Raw genomic sequence first — 22,693 nt, forward strand, 5'->3', positions numbered from 1 at the left:
AATGACATTCCCATTACCCTCAGCTGTACTTTGTGTTTACTGCTAATTAGCTAATGTTAGCATGCCAACGTGCTAAACTAAGATGGTGAATCTGGTAAACATTATACCTACTAAACATCAGCATGTTGTCATTGTAATAGTGAGCATGTTATCATGCTGATGTTGCTGTTGCTAAACCCCCTATTTTTCAGAAACCAGCAGGGGTTCTCATCAAACCTAAGGGATAAAGATGAGTAAAGCTCGTACCTTGGGAGTTCCAGCGAGGAGGACAGCCGCAGAATGAACTGCAGATCAGAAGAAGAAATAGAAGCATAAAAACTAGGGTCAAAGTCTATGTTGAGTGAAAAATGAGTCGCACAGAACAAAAGGTTTAACTATTTACCTCACTGATAAGTTTACAGTAGGCTATACAGTAGTTCAGTCGGCTGCAGTTCAGAAATGAACATATCAGATTTCAGAAGCTCACAGCACTGTCAGACATGTCGGTACATGCTCTACTTACACCAATATGCTCACAAACACTGTTGGTTGAGTGCCAGGTTTTATGACTCTCTCTTATCTGTGCCAGTGTGGCATCCTGCCTCTATATCCCTCCCTCTGTTACAGACAGAGTAGGCCGGAGACACCAAGATGGAGACACAGATGGATTTATTTCACACGATGGAAACAAGCAGTGAGTAGAATGATGTAGTATGGTTACTGATACCGTCCTTTGCTAGCGGGGTTGGAGATCTGATGCTCTAGACACACTGGAGACAGGGGGAACACAGGGCAGGAATCAGGAGCTCAGGAGAAGGGAAATCACGCTTTGCATAGGTTTGAGTCCGAGACATTGTCATGCAGGAACCTTGAGTATTGTCCTTGTTGTAAACAAGACCAGACACTGACTGAGGTGAATGGTGTGCTTTTGTACTGGAGCTGGAGTATTGCAGATGGAGATCAGGTGTGTGATTGGCAACAGGTGTTCTGATTAGAATTCAGGTGAGGGAGTGCGTTGTGGTTGTGGGGTTGTGGAGCCTGGCGAGTCCGTGACACCCTCCAGCCAGATTCCCATTCCACTTGGGGGAGTCCACCAGATGCCCTCTTTCTTTTCCACCTGTCCCAGTCATCTCTCTGGCTGCGTTTCTCATTCACTTACCCTAAGCCACTGGTATTACGTAACAGCATACGTTGCAAAGATCATTTGGAGACCAGAGGGAAAGTGAGCGTGGGACAAGCTGGGGATTGAAATGGAATGCACTTGCCCTTGTGCACTTTCAGCCCAAACTATCTACTGACAGCTTTAGGCTTAGGGCTATACTGCTTTTAACAAATCATCAGAAATATCTGCTGACGCATTTCAATGAGGTGAAGGCGTCTTCTTTGGATGATTGCAATATGTCGGCACTTTATAATTAGCTGCATCAGTTTCTGATTTAGAAATGTATGTTTGTGATCTGTATCATGATTATCTTTAACTATTATTGCTACGGGTTTATCTTGCAAAACAGCAATTTTTCCATCTGTTTACAGATAATGTTGGTAATACAAAAAGCATACAAGCTGAAGAGTACAGAAATCCAAGTAAATATTAACTGCAATTAGTACAGACATTGCTGCCACCTAACCACACATGCATGTATTTTCTTGCACCAAATGCATAACTGCAATGCATTGTAGGTGATGTACACCTCGAGTGACCATCGTTGTTGACTTGCTCCCTCAGCCCTATGAGGGTCGATCTCACCAAGTTCACTTCAGTTTTCAGACAAATGGAATGACACTTGATGGCAGCGGGGATCCCCCAGAGGGCAAGTGCCAAGAGGAAGTTAACGAGGGCATGTTGAACAACTAATGAAATGCAGCCACTGACTCCAGCCGCTCCTTCTTGCTCTGTAGAAACCTGCTCACCTATTTCCACTTTCCCTCATCAGCCCTGCAGTATTTAACCAGCCCATTTTCACTCACACCTTGCCAGACTGTCAGTGTTGCTATGTGCTTCATACCATTGCTTTCGAGGCCATGTTACCTGCACCTACATGCCTGACCTTCTGCCCAACCCACAGACTGATGATTTTTGGCTAACCCTTTTTGGATAACTTTTCCTGTTTGGACTGCCTTCTTGGTTTTGACCCTTGCCTGTCTTATCAAACAGACAGATTATGTACCTCCATTTTATCATTAAATTCCTGAACTGTCCCTGTCCTGTTTGTGACTGTGTTACTCACAATGGGTCAGTATCGAGTCATAAAATGTGACAGAGATAGACGGTTTGTTGTCAGTAGATAACCTGGTAGGCAGGGTGTGGGGTCATGGGTGGAGACAAACAAGATAAAACAAATGACACAGGTAAAGAAGACATGCGCATACTTAATCCACTAATACAGTTTCCTCAAACTTTCTTATCGTCACAGCTCTGTTAGCTGTTGGAACAGATCAGTACATTGTTAGTTGGACTCTATGAGTAAACGTACAGTTTAGCACAGTAGAGCAATAGAGTCAACTGTAAATAAAAAGCATGAGTCACTTTGTTTTGATTTTGCACCACCTTTTATTTTCCATACATCTTATTGACTCTACGAGGGTTACTGGATGAAGATTTAGTTAATATTTCCCTTTTCACCAGCTCCCCAAAACATCGTGTTCTCTCCAGTTTGTCACCAGCGCCTTGCAGATACCACACATCTCTTAAAGTTATTTTTTATATTTGACCTCCAAATGTTTCGTGACACTTTACAGCCTCGACTTTTACAACTTTATTATTTTTGTTTTGTTTTTTAAGGAAGGTGTTCAGCGAATAGTGAATTAAAAAATGCGAGAAAAACAGACTTTAAATAATCCATAACATTGTAATAAAAAACATTTTCAATTTAAACTAGTTAAATTTTTTTAATTATTTGACAGATTTTGGTGTATAATCAGTAACTCATTTGTGTTTCCTCTCCATTTTTCTCTTCACTTTCTGTCAATGGAAGCAATTTCTGAGCTGTGCTCATTGCAAGAGGAACTGTAAACAGCATGAACAGTGTTTTCTTTCAATGGGAAACAGGATTTTTGAATATGTAGGGGCATTAAATCTGGGTGAAAATTCAGTGTAAACTGATCTGCTTAAAAATTTTACATTGTAAGCCTTATGCATTAGGGTAATCATCCACTGCTAACATATGATGGACTCGATACGTTACCTGTATGTTGCCAAAACTACTATGAAGTACAACCTTTCGTATTATGCAGATGTCATACAGCATTTTCCACCTGATTGACTTCCTGTTACAACTTTTGAATACCCAGTGAAGCTCAAGATACAAGGTTTCTGAAGAACACTGACAACAGGAGACAGTGTAAAGTCAATGAACCAACTGAGTACATCAATACGGGAACAAACACAGCACAAAAAACACACAGATATTGGCTTGGTCTGAATTTTAAAGAGAACTTCCCAGACACGTCATTTCAGACACACACACACGAACACACACACACACACACACACACACACACACACGATGCATGCACCCAAGCGCTGATGACACTGTGCAAAATACCAACATTACTTTAAGGATAATAAGTGCCAAAGAGAATAAGAATAACTTCATAAATAAACAATACAATAAAAAAGAATAATAAAATGGTTAAAAAGATCGATTATTAATAACCACAGTTTTCACCAACCTTAATCACTGGCCTCAGATAGCCAGAGATTAATGTTTGTTCAACAGAATATAAACAAAAAAATTGAGACAAAACAAACATAACAAAAATAATACATTAAGTAATTGTGATTGCATACAGAACTGGTTGGACACTGGACCTTCAACACGTCTGTGTTAGCAGGTTTAGCAAGAATGGATGTACTCCAGCTCAAATGCTAAAAGTTACATATTTAACCATCTATTACAAAAGTGTCTAAAATTAATTGTTCCTTGAAAAAGTCATCACATCCACATAATGAGTCTAGAACCATTCAGAAAGTGAACTGAGCAAAGAAAAGACTTCAGAGTGGTTAAAGTGTAAGACCCAGAGTGTAATCCGATCTTCAGATTGCCACCTCTACAAATTCATCACATGAATCTGTGGACATTCAGGGTTTTGGGTGCTCATCCAGCAAAATCACAGTTAAGTGATTCATTTCCATTGATGGCAACATATTTGTTTACTTTTTACAATATTAAGGTCTTTAAAGCAATTCCATTAGCATCCATTCAAAGTCATTATCCCAGATCGAAAAATATGAGCCATGTGCAGGTAGAATTTCCATTCTTGAAAGGTCATCTGTTTAATGCTCAGGGATAAAGCTTTTCCAGAAGCCACCAAGATTCAGTTTGCAGTCTGCATTACATCTGACCCCAAACGCATCCCATCATGCTGAGGGGAATGTCTTAAAATCAGTGACAGAAGAACTTTTGAAGCTTACTTTGTGTCTTGCCGGTAAGGGGCGAATTCACACATCTTTGCATCTTTTCTAATGGTTTTTTTCTTTCTGTCACTTTTTCTTTTGGCCCTTCTTGTCTTGTAGGGCCATAAAATAAAGACTTCCGTCTTTCTTTCATAGCCTGTTACAGTTCTGAGGAAGAGGGGAAGGAAGGTGTGAAAGTCCATTGATGCTTACTCTCCTTGTCATCTGCCCCTGTCCTGGTCCTCCAGCTCCGGCTCCACCCTGCAGGGTTTGGGTCAGGCTAACTTGAGCAGTGCTGAAGGTAGTTATTCTGCCACTTCCAGCGATCTGAAGGTTGACTGTGGTGGCATAACTGGTTTTCTGGTTCCCCTGTTTGGTAGATGAATGGGCAAAGGGTAGTGGTGATGAGCTTGAGGGTAAGGGGGAAGGGTTGGAGGGTACAGAAGGTGTTGTGCTGGTGATTTGGACCTGAGGCTGTGGTTTAACTTGGGATTGGTAGTTGTGGTGCTGGTAGGGGGCAAGAGAATGGGAGGTCATGCCTGAGGAGAGGTTTTGTTCACAGGAAGGCCGGGCAACATAGGCACAGATCAGCTGGCTACGACAGTTACCCTCTTCTAGCTCTGGGTCTCCCCATTCTGTCTGGTTATCCGATGGAACAGGAGAGGAGAGTAGGGTGTGAGAGAGCGAGGAGAGAGGAAAAGGAGAGGAGGTAATGATGGGGGAAGTAGCACTTGTATCGAGGCTATCAGTTCCATTATATTTGTTTGAAAGCTCTCGTACATCTGGCCAGGGCACGCTGGTGAAATGCTGCCCACCAAGGGTGCTCTTCCCTGGCGTAAGCCTGCTAGGTGAGAGTGGGGATTGAAGCCCAGCTCGAGGGCTGAGGCAGGAGGGTGAACTGCAGTACGAGGACCATCCACTCCTTGGACTGGTTGGACAGGACTCCTGCTGGTCAAACGACCCTCGGCCACTACCACTAAAACCAAGGGACCTGCGGCTGCTGTCTGCCCAAGAGCGGCGTAGTCCACTAGAGTTGCTCCGGGCTGGGCTAGGAGGTCTGTCTGCCAGGTTGGAGGAGAAAGACCTATGGAGGGTTTGAGAGGTTGTTTGGGATGCAGGAGAACAGGGTGCAGAAGGGGAGGATGCTCTGGAACTACGCAGTGGGGCCAAAGAAGAAGAGGAAGTGGGGAAATTGGCATTCTCCAGTGTTGGTGAGCCTAATGAGGAAGAAAAGGAAGGAGAGGGAGAGGAGGAAGCATATCTAGGGTTTCTAGGTTGAGGTGCTGCAACATTATTTGTCCAAACATTCACTGACACGCCAATAGGAGGTGGGGAGAGGATCTGAGGGCTCAGGCATAAGGAAGACTGTCCAAATGCTGAACTTGCTGAAGAGGTCCTGGGTAGCTCCAAAGTGAGGCCTAGTGGGTTATGGGAACTTGCAACTCCTACCCGTGTGCTCCGGGGGTGGGGAGGTTTGTTTGCCATGGGGGAGGAGAAATTATGTTGGGGAGGAGGGGAGCAGAGGCGAGTAAATGAGGCAGGGGTTGGAGAGGGAGATGGGGACTGAGCTCGTGAGCTGGGTTCGGATGCAGAAAAAGGCCGAGCTACACGGTTGTGTGACCCCAACCAGAGAGGATCATGAGTTTGTTGCATTACTGTGGCATTAGTGCTACCATTAGCTAGTGGCGCTTTCTGTGGACTTACTGACCAACCTCCATTACTGATGTCACTGTTAATGCTACAGCTGCTGGTATTACTTACATTGCTGATCACTGTGGTTATACCAGCTAAGCTAATGTTATTGTTGTTGTTGTTGTTATTTGCATTCTGTGATGAGTCAGTTTTGGAGTGAAGGAATGAGGGACGAGGGGAAGGGGAAGAAGAGCAGGGAGGCTGATGATGACTAATAGACGGGGAAGGAGAGCGTTGGGAAAGAGAGGCAGAAGGGCAAATGGACCAGGGGGAGGATGGCGGACACCTTGGATGTTGGTACCCATCTTTAGTGCACTCCAGCGGGGCATTTGCAGGCGTGCCGGAGCCCTGCTGACTGGGAGGAAGTTTAGGTGAAGGGGAGTGCCGTCGTAGATGAGATGAGGGGCTTTGGTTTATTGTGTTTATGGGTGGGGTTTGTTGCAGGGTAGTGTTCTTTCTCGCCATACTCTGGCTGATGGACTGGCTAATACAGGAGGCAGCTAAAGATCTGGTAAAGGCAGAGGAAGAAGCAATGGGGGAGGAACATGGAGGAGAGCGGAGAGAAGAAGATGGCGTAGGGGAGGAACGAGGACCTGCTCTTATGGATGAAGATCTCCCAGAAGAAGAAGAGGGAGTGAAAGCAGAGGAGGGTGTAGGAGAGGAGGCAGGGGGAGCTTGCATCGAGGAACCCTTCCCAGAAGAGGTTGTAGGAGAGAAACAGGGAAGAGCCCCGGAGACAGTGTTCAGGGAGGTATCTGTCTCAGCAGATACAGGCGTGGGAGAAGATGATGGAACAATCCTGAATGGCGAGGAACAAGGAGGTGCTCGGACAGAGGAGGAGGAGGAAGGGAGAGCTCTAACGGGGGAAGGGGAGCGGTGTCTGAGGCTGGGTCTGAAAGCTGAGGGGGATGTGGTGAGGTCTGTGTCCAGGCCTGGGATGGCAATGGCTGATATAGGTCTCTCCACCGGGCTGGATGTCTCCAAGGAGGGTCTGGAAGATGGGCAGCTGCCTGAAGGGAGGCTGGAAAGGGGCAGGCTGGTGGAGGATTGTGAGCCCTGATGGTCTGTTTGCCTGGAACTGACAGAGAAGCACATATTTTAAAAAGAGCAGACATTTTTAAACAGTTCATTAGGGATTTTTTGTATTTTTCTTACTGCGAATGTCTGAGCTATAACTCATTTCCTCTTCTATTTCAGAGTGTGTACAGTTGAGGCAATATTTAGACAGGATGTGTTTTTTAAGGGCAAAATGACAAGGACTGAAAAATTAAATGATTGCAGCTTTATCCAAAAAAGTAGCTTATTTGACATGGCACAGAATTTTTTTTTAATGATTCTGATGCATTGATACTTGTCTTGTTGTCTGCGCAATGGTTGACTCCTGTACCTTTTTTGAAATATCACCTGAATGCAAGGACATGCACAAGGGCAGGCTAAAGTTGCCCAAGCAACAGCCCATTTGCCCTCTTTGGCTGAGCTGCCCTTCTGGAGGAAAAATTTGCATCACATTGCGCAACATTGCCTTATATTGAACTATCACATGAACCAATCTTAGCTAGCTAGCTAGCTATCTGGCTAACATATAGGCAGCCTAACTTAGAGAGAGAAAGAGTTGAGGGAGGCAGCTAAGGGGAGTGCTACTTTGAAGAGCTGGATTCAGATTACCAGCAGGCCAGCAGGTGACGCATTATGACAGAAATGTCAAGGAACCATTTCCTCCATAATTCATTTTATGTCAATCGGGCCTATTTTCTCAGAAGCTTTTTTTAAAGTTGGAAATAGGTTAATAACTTACTAAAAACAAATATTTCTATCAATGATAAATACACAGCATAGTATATCTGTGCATAGTATTGTGAATGCATTTCATCTTTAACAATGTTAAAGTGCTTTTCTGAAGGGGGCTAAAAGGCTCCAGTTCAGAGAGCATTGGAGAGCCTGGTGATCAAGTAAAATACTTCCAATAGCTACAGTGAAATATGGGATGGTAAGGCCAGAAAATATGTTCATGAAATCCTATATGACATTTTGCAATTGTTCTGTATTCTAGTACATACATACATACAAAACTAGATGCCGTCTAATTCCTGGGCTTCACCAGGAAGCATTGAGTCAAGCTACTGTCAGCAACACATCCATGAAAATTCAACTGGCTACACTAAAGTGTTCAGTTGTCCTTTAAGTGCATTTTTTGCAGTGACAGATGAAAGTTGAAGATTCAGTTGGACGTTCAGAATTGAAATTATTAGAATTGTTGAACTGGTAAAGTATATGTAAGGTACTTGCTATTTTAAATAGCAGTTCTACCATGCCCAAGCAATTTTGAATGGAAAATACTGTGGACAATGTTCTTAATTCTGATTCTAATAATTCAATTTAAGATGCGGCGCAACCACAAGGCTCCAGACCAGAGAGTGAGTTAGACAGGTACATATGAGGGTCCTAATGGCTGAGTGTGAGAGAGATACTGTACTATAAAGGGCCAGGTCAGTAAGAATGGGATGAAGAGAAAGATAGATTCTGTGGAAAATGGTATTCTTTACAATTCTAAAATTGTATGTATGTCTATTAAGTGTCTTTGTGACAAATGCTTTGTTAAAGCGCTATAGAAATAAAATGGATTTGGATTGAAAAGAATGATAGCATTTTGTCTTTATATTATTGTCTCTGGAAATGTCAATTCAATTAAATTTTATTTATATAGCGCCAATTCATAACAGAAATGATCTCATTGCACTTTTCCCATAGAGCAGGTCTAGACCGTACTCTTTATAATATTTCATAGACAGACATTATTATGGAAATCCAGACATTCCATGGTATTCATTCATTCATGGAGATATGAGTACAATCAAAACTTGGTTTTGGACGATACAGTTAAGTAAATAAAACTTCCAGTGGCTCGAATTACTTTACATGATGTATACAATATCAACTCATAATCATCTGAGTTCAAAGAGTTTGTCGTCGCTGCCTGAATGATACTTCTACAGATTTGACCCCAATTTAGATCGCAGTGGATAATTAAGAAACAGTCTGAATTGTTTCCAGTAAAACTACACAGTTTCCCTTTGGTATTTAGTTCCAGCACCAGCACGATTCACCCGCAGGAGAGAACAAAGATGCAATCTAGTCTCAAGCCAGGAAGAAGCTGAGAATTCTGCGGGTGTTTGATGGGACAAAGAAAGATGGAAAGTAAGACAATGCATATGAGCAATTTCTTATGCCAAGGACTGCCCCAACTTTAAAGAGGCCCTGGGTGAGGCCTAGTGATTTATAGGAACTTGCTCCTCGTACCATGTGCTTCAGATTTGGTTAGGTTTGTCCACCATGGGAGAGGATTACTTATGTTTAAGAGGTGGAAAGTGGAGGCGAGTAAATGAGACAGGTATCGGCAGGGAGATGGGGACTAAACTCTAAAGGTGGGTATTGTTTTAAAAAGAGAGACTGTTGTGCTCAAATCTGGACATCATCTGGGCATATGTTGTGTTATAAAGTGTAATTTTGTGAATATGGTATGGGAACTGTTGCTGTTGCTCTGCACCAGGCGCACTACACAGGTATTGTTGACACTATATTTAGCATTTCAAATGTTCCCCATTCTAAACAGAGAGTGCCCGTCTATTACTATTGTCTCTGCTGGGCCCACGTGAGTTCAGAGAGGCCATGGAGTCAGTGGTTTTAAATCATCAGTTTTATCATTGTTGTACATTTCTGCAGTTGTCATAATTACATGCCTCCATTACTTCTTGAATTAGCATTTTGTGATATATCATAGATATAGATAGAAGATATCATAAATGATTTATTTAATGATTTATCTTATCTTTATCTAAGTGCATTCTGCAAGGCAGAACTCAAATCTAACAGTGTTTTCATGTGCAGTATATCCTAGTGTAGCTGTGATTATACGATATGTCATCTTGTATGGAAAAGCATAGAAAATAAAAGACAATAGTGCAGAAGTTTAATTTTTGGCTGGGACTACCTAGGACTCAAAAGGTTGGGATCTCCATTTAAGAGACCAAAAACTGCTCTCAGCTTCTATGTTGTTTGTGTTTTCTACCATTTTCCATTAGCTTGGCAAAACCCTTAAACTGATTTTAGCCCACACACATGCAAATAGTTGAAGTGTAACACACCCTACTAATTTCCCTGAAGGCAAATTTCCTACCGATAAGAACACTTGGCCTGGCTTTTGGTTTGTTTTTATCAGAAAACCAAGGGTTTAGGATCAGGTTTATATAGACTGAGGAGATTCTGCAAATTAGTAAGTCCTTTTGTTGAACATCTACTTTCTGTCCCCTGATAGTAAATACAAGCTGTTAAGAAGGTACAGTGGGTAGTGGCTGTTACCAGTTTGTTGTTTTTTTCAAATGTATTATGTTTTAATCTGCCACAGACATACCTATGTTCGTATGGAGAGGAGTTATTGACATTCCTGGTGTTAGACTGAGCCCGTTTACCCATTGTAGTGGGTAGGGCTGGCGGCCTCTGGCTGGTGAATGTTGGTAGAAAGCCTGTAGACTGCACCGATGGAGGGGGTGGTTGGGTAAGATTTGATTCTGAGTTTTGAGCCGATGACAATGGACTCGGTGCTGCCCGTCCCCTTGTTTTGTGAACCTCTGGGGTTTCTGTGACTGTATGACTAGAAACCTGTGAGGGGTCAAAGGTCATGTGGGAAAGCTGACTCAGGGGTGGTGAAACAACCAGCTCTCCTGAGGATCTGTAATAAGGTGGCTCTTCTGTAAAGATCACTGTTGAACCTTGTAGAATCATCCTGGTTTGTGATGAAGAATCATTTAGATAATTTTTCGTCTCATTTAATTTCATCTGCTCGCTTGGGCGCTCATCTTTCTTTGGCCCTCCCGAGGCCCCCAGGGTTGTGGCGCCTCCCTCCCCCAGGTAAAGTGTTTCCCTCTGGGCCTGCTCTCCAGCTAGTCCTGGTTGAGGCAACGTGGATCTGTGGTATTCTGTTGGAGCCTGGCTCTGTGTAGACACTACCATCAGTACCAACTCTGCTGGGGATGCCTTTCCATCTATGGGTCGTGTGCAAACCAAGTATTCAGGCCCTGCATGAACACTCTGCACATCTTTGGTTAACGTATCTTTGTTGTCAGTATGTCCTGTGGTAATTTTGTATTCTGGTACATGTTTATCTTGTATATAGTGTGCAGCTGATATATTCTGCTGTGATATTCTGTGGGCAGAGAGATTTGGCTCAGTGTGTGCTGGCTGGGTAATGATGTTTATATATGTTGAGTCTTCTCTGACTGAGTAAACAGGGCATCCAGCACTCAGCTCTAACCTGCAGACAACCAGGAGGAGAATCAAACAGTGTCTTTAGAATATACAGTAAGTCCAGACTGAAAGACGCAATGGGTAAGATTTGTATTGGGAAATTACACAAAATTATAATATACATGAAGGATAATGATAGATGATAGCTGTATGTAATGCTGAAATTAGTACAGCTGTATCTTAAGCTGCATTTCCTCTAATGGGCACCAATTGCTGCTTCCATAAAAACCCTGAGAATGGGAGTCCTGCCAAATCCTGTCTTGCTTACATTTTCCCACAAAAAGTTAGGGTCTCTCTTGCCAATTTTATCTCTTCCAGTGTTTGTCTTAATTAAGATTAGGAAAATACTGTTTTATTAGAAAGATTTATTATTTGTTCTGTAATAGGTCTATTATCCTATCAATCTTAGCAGTGGTGGTTTTCACCAGCGTGTCCCACCTCAGCTACACTCAATTTCTAAAAATGTTTTTTCAAACACTTTCTACTGATTTCACCATTCAGCTCCCCAAACCTTCACCTTCATATCACTATTAAATACAGGTCATTGTAGTAGGTGGTGTAGGAGGTGGGTCACAGTGCATTCCCAGTGCTATTGTTTATTTGCATATATGCATTATTTAGTTGCCAACAACAGTCAAAGGGTCTTTACAAGCACTGCACTTAGCATAATTTATCACCTTAACTCCCAGTATACCAGCCATTTCTATTCCTTCCTTTACTTTCATCTTGCTGTTTTGTTTGTTATGTTTTTTACCACCCATTTCTGTAAATATTATCCACTCACCCCTCTCTTTTCTTGGTCTCTTCAGTATCTGAAAAAACCTCCTCATTTTGATTCAGGGCTTCGCCTGTCCCTGTGGAAGAGGTAGAGCAGTAGTCCCTGAACTCGGTGTCTGTACAATCCAAGGTCATGGCTGATGTCAAGGGGCTGTTACTGGCAGAGCAGCACAAACTGGAGCTCTGATCTTCAGGTTGTGTTCTGAGGTGATGCCTGGATGCTGCAGAAGCCAAGGAGGTGTCAGTGGATGTGTCCCCAGAGTTGTGGCTGTTAGCCTGGGCCTGACTGGATGACTGATCTCTAAGAGAAGTGAATGGATTTTCCCCAGGCGTGGTGGAAGTCTGGGAGTTGTCACCTGATCTACAGCCCACACTGGAGTCTCTTTCTTTGGTCAAGGCAGAGATGAAGTCCCTGGGCCTGGAGAGGGTGAATCCATTTGTCTGGTGGTGACAGGCCAGGGTTAGCTGCTCTTTGACAAACACATGACCAAACAGCAGAGGCTCACAGGGGGCTATCACCGTCTCCTCGAAATCTAGAGAAGAACAACAGAGAACAAATACTTCAGTAATGGATTGTAATTGATCACAAATAAATAAGTTGTTAGCCATGTAGCAGCATTGCTCTCAGGGTGGCAATGTTGGCCAGTCTGACGGTCCAACAATTTGGCCCAGAGTGAAATTATCTTGAGGCCCAGACTACTGAATCTCCAAGAAACCCCAACTCATTGTATCTTAGACGTTTTAGAAAGTCTAACCTACCATTTGTCAGGCTCTCTGCTCTCTTTATCATCCTCTCCTCCTGGATCGTTTGGTCCTCCCAGCTCATGGTTTGGGTCTGGTACTGACTGCAAGTCTTGGTCTGGTTCTGGCTATGTGTCTGTGTCTGACTCCACATCTGGCTTTTAGTTTGGATCTGCGATTGCTGCCTAGCTTGTGTTATGGTTTGGCTTGGAACTTTGGCCTCTGAGTGAGTTTGGGTTCCATATTTGGTTTCTGTGTGGGTATTTGATTGATTGATTTCCATTTGGTAATGTGTTTGCTGCCGGTACTCAGTTGGGGTATGTATTTGAGTCTGAGATTGAACCTGTGTCTGGCTTTTAGTTTGGGTCTGAGTTGAGTATTCAGACAGTCTACCTGAGCCCCATGATGGGTTCCGTACAGCGCTAGCACGTTTCTGATGCAGTGGGACCTTCATGGTACTGGCTTTGGTACTATACATCCGGGCCAATGTTTGGACCTTGCTCAGAATACGCTCTGAGTTTTTCATCAGCATGGGATCCACCACAGGGCTGGCCTCAAATAACCCAATACTGGCTACGTCCGATCCCATGGCCTCAAACAAGGCCCGGTTAGCAGTGACAATTCTGGAGTGGCGGGACCATCGACCCACTTTTATCTGACTGGGAAGAACCTCGAGGTTCCCGCAGGGCTTAGCCAAGTCTCTGTGTTTGGTTCTAGTCAAAGAGGACTGCGTTTTGGTTTCAGTTTTTTGATATTGTTCTGTAGGTGACAGAGGTGTAGAGGGTTCTTTGTGGTTTCCATTTGGTTCTGCTGGGCCTGCTTGGTAAGGTTCATGCCCATACATAACAGCTTGGTTTCCAACACTGGTATTGGTTGTTTCATCTCTGCATTTGTACTGTTTGGTAATAGCTGGTCCCTCTCCTTGCAGTGAATTTCCACTTTGCTCCCCAGTAGCCACAACACTTGTCTTCCCCTCTTGCCTTTCCTCCAGTCCTTCCTCCAATGGTCCTTTGGAGACCTTTCCATTTTTGTCCTGTATCTCAGCCTCTTCTCCAACAGGCCAGTTTGGGTTCGACTGCAGATTCAGACCATCTTGGTTTGGGGTCTCCCTGTCCTGCATCACGGTAGAGGTTGATGACTTGATTGAGGCCTCTGCATCAAAATCCAGGGAGCTGATTGGATTATCATTCTCTGCATCTGCTAAGCGTGGAGTAGGGAAAGAGATGGGACCAGTGGGGGAATAGGGCTCTGTCTCTTGATCAGTCTCTCTATCGATTGCTTCAGTTGTTTCACACTTGGATTGTCCACTCTCTGGCTCTCCCTGGTGTCCACCCACATCAAAGCGTGATACCGAATCCTTTACCAAGCCAGATGGGATTTGTGAGAAACTGTTCCTCCTTCTTGATGCCACTCCTTCTCCCTGTTCATCTTCCTCCTCTTCCTCCTCCTCTTCAGCCTCGGCTGCTGCCTCATAGTAACTCCTGATCTTTTCGATGATCTTCTTGTCACGTTTGGTTAGGTGGGAGCCTCTAGTGGGCAGCTGGCGTCTCTGGATGGGGTGATGAAGGAGATCTGGATTTGGGGAGGAAATGTTGGCCTTAGTTATCGCCTCTTTCCTGGGTAAGGGACAACTGCTGCTGTTCTCTATTTCTTCCTCTGCTGAGATGGAGGGATGAAGATCTGATGTTGGGGCAGGGATGATACTCTCTCCCTCTCCTTCATCCCTTGTTTTCTTCTCTTCTTTCTCTTTTTCTACCACTTCTCCTTGTGTCTCTCCATCCGCCTCCACTTCCTTTTCCACTTGACTTGTTGCCTCTGGAATTTCTTGGACTTCATTTGTAGTTGTCTCATTTTCAAGTCCATCTTCCTCTGCAAAGCCACCGGTCTGACTTTGGAGGGTGCTGTCATTATCCATCCCTGCTTTTTCCTGCTCCTGTTGCTTTGTGGGTCTTTGTTCTGGGCTGGAGGGGCAGACGACTGGGGGCAGTGGGCAGGTGAAATTGTTCTGGTTAGATGGAGGCTGACTCTCTTTGGGCTGATCCAGGACCTGCTCCTGTAAGAAAAGTAAGACAACAGTGTTTTAAAATTACTCTACTATGAATAATAGTTATAACAGACCCTTTGGAGGACATCCATCAGTACAAATAATACGTATATAAATATGTAAAAAGTGGCATCTTGGATGTCATTATGTCAGTCAATAAAAGTGAGGCCTATCTTCAACAATGCACTAGAACAAGGGAAATACAGAACACAGTAAATGGGATGTTTGTTGCTCTGTCTAATACTTTGGCTTAGACCAAGATATCTATACAATTATTGGCCAATTCATGGTCCCAAGAGGATGAATGGTGTCAGTGTTCCCCTGACCTTTCCACAAGTGCTATCATCAGGCACTCACATACAAGAAATATCACTACCTAACAGGCATTAAATTTGCTGAGCCCATTAATACTCCCAGCTGACGAACCCTGAATTTAATGAATATATGCCCTTTCAGGACAAATGTTACATTTTGTCTCCCACTACTGATGAGACTCAAAGAGCAGCAAAAATGTCAGTTTGTTCATTTTGTACAAAACCTTCACATTTTGGTGTTTAAAGTACATGACAGCCTCTAGGGGCTGCTAGCAGGGCTTTAAACTGTTTGTGTTTTTCTAACTCTGGTCTGGCTGATTTTGTTCAGCAGATAACAGTGGAGTACAGATGGTATTACAGTAGATTAAAGCTGATTTAGTGTATTGGAGAATCAGGTGACAATGTATTTAAGTAGAGTTTAGTCTTTTATGTTACAGTTAGAGTAGAGTGTATTCTTACCATTGTGTCAGTGTGAATGGCGGTGAGTCCCTCCCTGGCTCTGCTCTGGTTGATGAACTCCAGGATCTCTTCTGTGATGGACAGGGTGGGAGGAGGGCTGAGGGGGGTCAACTCCTCTTCTTCCTCTTCCTCCTCATTTGAACAGAATGGAAAAGAATACATTTGAATACAATAGGATACTATTAGTATTAAACAAGCAGAAGTCTTTTTATATCCTTCAAGTTAAGTCAAATAAATTAAAAATAAAGTTTACTAATTTTCACAATTTCCCATTATTTCAGCAATACATTTTTACAGATTGTCAGATTGAGTCCAATTTTCAAACCTACATCTCTGAACGCCAGCCTTATCTGATGCTGATACCCAAAGGAGAATCAAATCTAATCTAACCTAATGTTGCATCACTTCCAATCCAATCTAACTTAATATAATATAATATATTATAATATAATATAAAATCAAGTCATGTTATGTTATGTGTTACATCTAATCTATAATACAATCTCATCAAATGTCACGTCTCATATAATCTAATGTAATCTAACGTCACGTCACATCACACCTCATCCCTGTCACAGTAAAATACCTCTTCTCCTTGATTTGGTTGCAGCTGTGGCATCAGGCCTGGCTCAGGCCTCTCGACCTCCACCTCGATGACGGAGGATGCGAGCGTGCTGCTGCTTCCTGCTGAGCCCAGACTGTCTGCCTGGCACAGCTCGCCCTCACTGCCCGCCTGCTGCAAAAACAACATCAAGCCACGCAGTCTGCATGAAAGGATGACTACTTTTTCACCTTGCTGGCTGATCTGACAATAAACTGACTCCCAACCCAGTTCCTTCCTCAATCCAGTCCTTTTTAATTGTGAACTCATGCTGGACCACTCACTATCAAATGGTCCCTTCCGGTGGTATGTCCCACCTCAACATCTTGTTTAAACAGGGGATACATCACATTAACTCTTGTGGGAAAGATTATTGTGTGAATACAGACTACTATATCGTGTTTAGGTTCTGACCTCATCACTCCCTGCAAGCATACACCAAACTCAGCACAGCAGAGACTGGGGAGTGACAATGATGAGCTTGATGTTAGTTTCTATGTGCTATTATCAGTTATTAAATACATAACTTTTTTTGGTACAAAACTTCCTGTTTTTGGATGTATCATTGAAAATACAAAAAACATACAGAAAATAATCCACAATCAGAATAGGATGGCAGGACTCAAAGTTTGACACAGCCATTTCGCGATTTTGAGTATGAATGTGCTGAAACACTGTCTTACCTTCAAGGCTGCAGGATTCTGACACAGCCAGCGGAGTATGGTGAGAAACACTGTCTTACCTTCAGTCAGTGGAGGAGAAGAGAGTGGAGAAGAAGAGAGAAGAAGAGAGATGGGTGGGAGACAGATGTTATCAAGATGTTACTATTGTTTGACAGGCACTTCACTAGTTGGCATTGATACTACAGCTAAAATAAATCCCTATGAAATTGTTTCTGGTGCCTTGTTTTAACACGTTTAGTGGGTCTGCTTTGAATTCGTTGGGTTCTCTACAGCTGTGCCAAAACCAAACCCTGCACTTACACTGTCAGAAACATGAATACATCAGGAGGTCCAGGCTCATTATACGTGTGAATACGTGTCTGAAAGGTGACTTGAGAGGAAATGTTCTCACCGTTGGGATGAAACGCTGCTTCAATGTCTTTAGCTGGAGCTGTAAAAGAAACAAAGACTTGGTTCAGGATTACTGACGTTTGCTTGCTTGTTATGACAACATCACTTAATGCTGTTGATACTGTAAAATGTTCTCCATATTACATACAATACCCACATTTCTCATGAAAATAAGAAACTTTGAGGTTGGGGTTTCAGGGTCTGGAAGAGTGTTTTTCTTCTCTGTTATTATTAGGAAAAATGTTCATAATCTCATGAACTTTGCATCACAGCTGGCTCAGCTGAACATCTGGATATGACGGAAGACTTAAAAGTCTAAAGTGTGGGTCGTGTGGACCCTGAGCAGGTGACTAAAGGCCTGTTGGTAGCTGTCCTCAGGCAGCAGATGATGGACAGTTGTTTCTATCCGTCCTAATGTGGAATATTTCTACTAGTGCTTTACATTAAGTCTCTGTCTACCTGACTGTCTCCTGGTGCGTCTGTACGGCAGGTTTCCCTCCAGCAGTAGGGGAAGACTCTTCCTGGACTTCTCAGGTGTGTACATCAGCAGCTCTGGAGGCTCTAAAGGGACAAACAGAGCGAAGAGACCCTCAGTTACTTTAGAATACCTGCTGAATAACTGGAATGAAGTGAGTCTCTGGTTCTAGTGCACATATAAGTTTGTCTGAACAGGTAAACAAAGCTATTCTCGCATAGCCAAGAGAAATATAACCATGCCGACATTTTGTTAAGAAAAAATGGTGACAACGTTCTTCAACATATGTTCATCTGCCTTTAGAGCTTTAATAGACATCAGCTTTTATCTAGACTCCATTTTGTGTAATAACAGTTCATAGCCGGTTTTCAGTGCTTATAAAACTACCCTCTAATTTTGTTTTACTGTGTTTAGTTACTTTCAGATTCCCTCCTTTCCCCAAATAATTGTGTGTTTTGTTAGTGGAAGCACTTCTAGTTTCCACCATTTTGAAAAGTGAAAATCTACTTAAAGGACCATGTTGATGCTTTTGTATCACTCATTAACTACAAATTGCATAACTTTTAAATTAAATTAGATTTTATATTTCTATTCTTGTCATTGAATATCATGTGCACTGCCAAATCAACAACATATTAGTCCGTCTCTCAATACTGTCTGACTTCCTGTCTGCGGCTCTCAGCTCCGAGCCCGCTGGTTCCTCCTGAAGATGTAAATCTTTAAAAACACCTCACAGATATGCATTTAATAAAAGGCTCAGTTCCTCAAACAGCTGCTCGCTGTAGTTTTTATCAAACAAACAGGAGGAAACAGTGACATTTGTTGGGGACTATTTTCAGCGGCGGATGAATCCACATGTGGTGCTGTAGTGAGTGTGAGGCTGTGATACACACACAGTACGCGTTAGTAGATACCTTCATCATTGGTTTCACTCTGCACGTGGGATTTGATTACAAGAAAAATATAGAGTCACCTGGATATCTCCTGGATGTATAACAAAAAGACTGATACTGTATGATGTGCCATATTTTCTTAGTTTTTATCTGCAGCAGGAGTAAAAAGATGACTAACCCTGACCTGATTGACGTCTTCCTCTGTGATAGCTGTGGATATCGTCTAATCGCGATGATGCGGAGGACTTCTTCAGGTTGTCCTGGTCGAACTGAGGAGCTGAAATACAGGAAATGATGTCACCCCATCGGCACATGCTAGAAACATTTACTCAGAGTTGGTGGTTGGTCGGGGCTTTCAGGCAGAAAGGCTCCCTTCAGCACATTTGCTGCAATTTTAACAGGAAATAACAAAAATGACAAAGCGTTTGTAGGATAACGTGTTAAGAGTCCCTCCAAAAGCCAAATCATTCAGGTGCTGCATCTTCCTGACTCTGTGGTGCGCATACAGCTAATTACAAAACTACAACTTCTTCATTTGTTATTGAAAGAGGCTGTTATCGTGGGGATTATGTCCTAGCATTGTAATTTGTAAATATGGACACCCTACACCAGCTGTAACGCTCAATGAAGGCGCGTGATTGCTAGGTCTACCTTTCCTTCATCCTTAAAGGGCAGTATAATGACGTTGGACTGGCCTTTTGCACTTACAAAGTCATTTTTACAAGACATCCTTGTCGAGTTGTAATAGTTAGTTGCAGAGGTGTAATTACTAGGGTTACCTTTCAAGCATCCTTAAAAGGCGTTTGACTTGTCTTTACTTACAACCACGTTATTGCAATACTTAGAAGATGCGTAACTGCTGGGGTTACCTGTCCTTTACCCTTACAAGAGTAAGGTATTATGAAGTTTGAACTAGCAAAGTTGTTATTACTAGACATTGCTGTGAAGCTTTAATACTTAGTTGAAGATGCGTAATTGATAGGGCTAGCTTTCCTTTAGGCTAAAAAGGCTGCATTACTACGTTTGAATAGCCTTCTGACCCTACAGTTACATGATCACTGCACATCCCTGTCAAGCTGTAAGAGCTTGTGAATCAGTAACATGGCTCTTTACTGGCCCTGCTGGCCAAACAGTAGAATGCAGCCTTTTTGAAAAAGCCGAAATAAGAACTAGCAAATGCGTATGACCCTCTAATTAGGGTAAGGGGCTAGGGAAGGCGTTATGTCAATGACTGTCCCCCACGGGGATAGTGACACAAATGTGTGTGTGTGTGTGTGTGTGTGTGTGTGTGTGTGTGTGTGTGTGTGTGTGTGAACTCACATTGACAGAAGTTGTCTCCCAGGACCTGCCTCGCCTGGAAAGAATGACACATGGCAGTGAGTCAACGAGACAGAAGATATTCTTACACCCGTTAAACTTGATAACAGACAGAAGATAAATGTCTCCTCCTAAAGCCCCAGACATTTAATGAGGTGCTGTTTCCAAGTGAACTGTCTGACAGTGAGTGTCTGTTTTATAGTCTGTTTGGGAACTTAATGTCTCATCTTTGTTTGACAGAGTAATACTTTGAAGTACTGAATCTGGGAATGGAGCCCTGTGTTGAAATCCTCTGAAAGCAACAGCAGGAGGGGGGGAGGGGGGGGGGGCATTCATTAGCAATAGTTTTACTGTTGTACAGGTTTTTAGAAATGAACAATTAAATCAGCAGGTGCTGTTAGTCAGTACTGTTAGTGTTTTTGGTAAAGGAGATGCTTCACATCAGATGCACAGACAGAATTTTCCAGCAGAGACAATCACTTCATGTTTCGCACAGAAGCCGAAGAAGATTGTTTGTTTTTCACGGCGTTGATGTATTTTCTCCAAACGGAATATCCAGCAGGTCTTCCCTCTGATGGATCCAGCTCCAAAGTTTTATAGTGCAGGGAAGACCAGCAGGTGGCAGCAAAGACCCACACAAGACTACTGATGCGTGCTACAGTCAATGCACTACTACAATAAACACTATTACTACTTTCATCTGGTTCTGCTCCTGGCAGCACAACAAGAATACAACCATTATTACTACTACTAGTATTACAACAACAACCACTATTGCTATTACAGGTACCAATAACACATTGTGAGTAGAACTCCAGGTTACTACTACTACTAATGCTGCTACTACAACCAATACTACTGCTAATGGAAGTGCTACAGCAATACTACTTCTAACAATATCACTACTACTGCAGTTACTACAACTTCCTTTTCTGTCTCTAATATTGCCAGTACTGCAGGAATACTACTTCCCCTGGTACTAATACAACAACTACTAGTACGACTGCAACTACTATTAGGCTACTGCTTCTACCACAGCTCTTGTTGTTAGCACTGCAGCTATTGTTACTACTAATGTTTACTACTACAAATGCAAATTTTACTATTAATGGCCTATACAAATAATAATATAGATAATAATGGTGATAGTGACAATAACAAATAACCGTACCTTCTGTGGGAGAGAAGCAGGATGGTTTTCTACGATCAGCCTCTTGAGGTAGTGCACCCAAAGTCTCTTCTCCTCCTGGTTCTTTGTCTGCAGTTATGACACAAGTATTAAACAAGTAATGTGGAGAACAGCCGGTACACGAAGTAGACACCTTGCTGTATGACCTTTCCAGGTAAAAAATATTTGTCATTCGTTCATGTTTCTGTGCTGTTAACATCACACACTGAAACCACAGTTTATAGGATGCTAAACTTCTTTGGCAACTCTATCACAGATGGACTCAAACTGATGACTCTGGCACGATCCTGCAGTCTCAGACATGACCTGGGACTCGGACTCGATCCCGGGGTGACTTCGCTCCGGCACTCACCTGGACGGTGTGCTGCTGCTTGGGAATCGTCTGATCCGACACTTTGAAACACAGAGGGTCCTTCACAGTCTCTACCAGCAGCAGATTACAACACTGCAGCAGAGAGAGTGGGACATAAGGGACACCGTCTCATAATCATCTTAATCTGCTACACTTCACTTGACAGGACTCATTACTGCACTATTACTTATGTTATTACATTGTATTATACCGTACATACTTATCAACCTGTAAATCCACTTTTGTACTTTATCTTAGCTGTATTACAGTGTATTATATTTTGATTTGCACATCTCTTATTTCTTAGTAGAAATAATTGTCTCGTTGCAGACGTATTTTATTATTATTTCTATTTCTATTCTATTTCTCTTCCTGTGTGCACTGACGTGACAGTGAGCAGCTGTAACGAAAAAGTTTAAAGATCAATAAAGTATTTCTGATTCTGATAAAGACAAACATGAGACAAAAACATAGGCGTGATAGAGCTGTTCAAAAGGAGGCTGAACAGCATGTTGCGTAATATGAATTTGGGTTTTTGAAGACCATTACACTAAATATTTTTGCACTAAAGCTGCAGATATTTCGTTTTGATTTCCAGTATCTTTTCTGACCATTTTCATAAAAATAAACCAGGGGTCAGTCGCGGTCAGCATTTCAGCTGTTTGAAGCAGGATGTTCGCAACAATAAATGAAAATATTTGTGGACAAACTTACAAATATATGCGTGCTGTAGACGAACTGTTCCAGCCTCTTCTTGGCGATCAGCAGCATCTTATCAAACAGGAAGAAAGCTCTCTCCTTCTTCACTCTGTGGACCTTGAAGGACCCTTCCAGAACCAGCTCTCCAAACCCGCTGAGGTCTGGGCCGCTCCAGTTCACCAGCAGGGACTCAATTTCCTGTGAGCAGGAGTTCGAGAGGTCACATGTGAGAGGTTATTCAGAGAAAACCCACAAAGGTCCTGATCTGTGCAACGAGCCAGGTGGAACTAGCACATGTTTAATAAAAAGGGTTCTACTACCTGAACCTTCATGGTGATGTACAGAAAGGTCCTTTATAAAATCAAATGCTTCTACGGAGAACTTGGTAGGG

General features: G+C 42.8%; 2 protein-coding genes and 1 long non-coding RNA gene across 18 annotated transcripts in view; 1 reads left to right on the forward strand and 2 right to left on the reverse strand.

Moving 5' to 3' along the window:
• Window positions 1–867, reverse strand: part of il15l (interleukin 15, like) — a 23,666-nt gene extending 22,799 nt beyond the window's left edge. For 2 of the 8 annotated variants that reach the window (XM_044201555.1, XM_044201549.1), the window contains exons 1-2: window positions 383–496; window positions 247–284 (exon numbers count right to left, since the gene is read on the reverse strand). The gene's annotated coding sequence lies outside the window, so the exon portion shown is untranslated. The other 6 variants (XM_044201551.1, XM_044201550.1, XM_044201556.1 and 3 more) reach the window with 6 other exon arrangements.
• Window positions 868–2,510: 1,643 nt separating this feature from the next.
• plekhg2 (pleckstrin homology domain containing, family G (with RhoGef domain) member 2) overlaps window positions 2,511–22,693 on the reverse strand; it is a 100,494-nt gene continuing 80,311 nt past the window's right edge. For 5 of the 9 annotated variants that reach the window (XM_044201544.1, XM_044201539.1, XM_044201543.1 and 2 more), the window contains 14 exons: window positions 22,318–22,500; window positions 21,604–21,696; window positions 21,234–21,320; window positions 20,066–20,099; window positions 18,924–19,022; window positions 17,837–17,938; window positions 17,379–17,417; window positions 16,988–16,995; window positions 16,290–16,439; window positions 15,704–15,835; window positions 12,905–14,939; window positions 12,153–12,678; window positions 10,476–11,375; window positions 2,511–7,145 (listed from right to left, as the gene is read on the reverse strand). In XM_044201544.1, coding sequence (XP_044057479.1) covers window positions 4,526–7,145; window positions 10,476–11,375; window positions 12,153–12,678; window positions 12,905–14,939; window positions 15,704–15,835; window positions 16,290–16,439; window positions 16,988–16,995; window positions 17,379–17,417; window positions 17,837–17,938; window positions 18,924–19,022; window positions 20,066–20,099; window positions 21,234–21,320; window positions 21,604–21,696; window positions 22,318–22,500 — 7,008 coding nt within the window. In that variant the 3' untranslated portion in view covers window positions 2,511–4,525. The remainder of the gene's footprint in view (window positions 7,146–10,475; window positions 11,376–12,152; window positions 12,679–12,904; window positions 14,940–15,703; window positions 15,836–16,289; window positions 16,440–16,987; window positions 16,996–17,378; window positions 17,418–17,836; window positions 17,939–18,923; window positions 19,023–20,065; window positions 20,100–21,233; window positions 21,321–21,603; window positions 21,697–22,317; window positions 22,501–22,693) is intronic. The other 4 variants (XM_044201542.1, XM_044201541.1, XM_044201540.1 and 1 more) reach the window with 4 other exon arrangements.
• On the forward strand, window positions 21,268–21,696 carry LOC122878606. Its single transcript, XR_006378514.1, has 2 exons — window positions 21,268–21,405; window positions 21,508–21,696. It is a non-coding gene; the product is annotated as an uncharacterized LOC122878606 (long non-coding RNA).

The sequence above is a fragment of the Siniperca chuatsi genome, linkage group LG7, assembly GCF_020085105.1.
Source record: "Siniperca chuatsi isolate FFG_IHB_CAS linkage group LG7, ASM2008510v1, whole genome shotgun sequence".
NCBI classification, from domain to species: Eukaryota; Metazoa; Chordata; class Actinopteri; order Centrarchiformes; family Sinipercidae; genus Siniperca; species Siniperca chuatsi.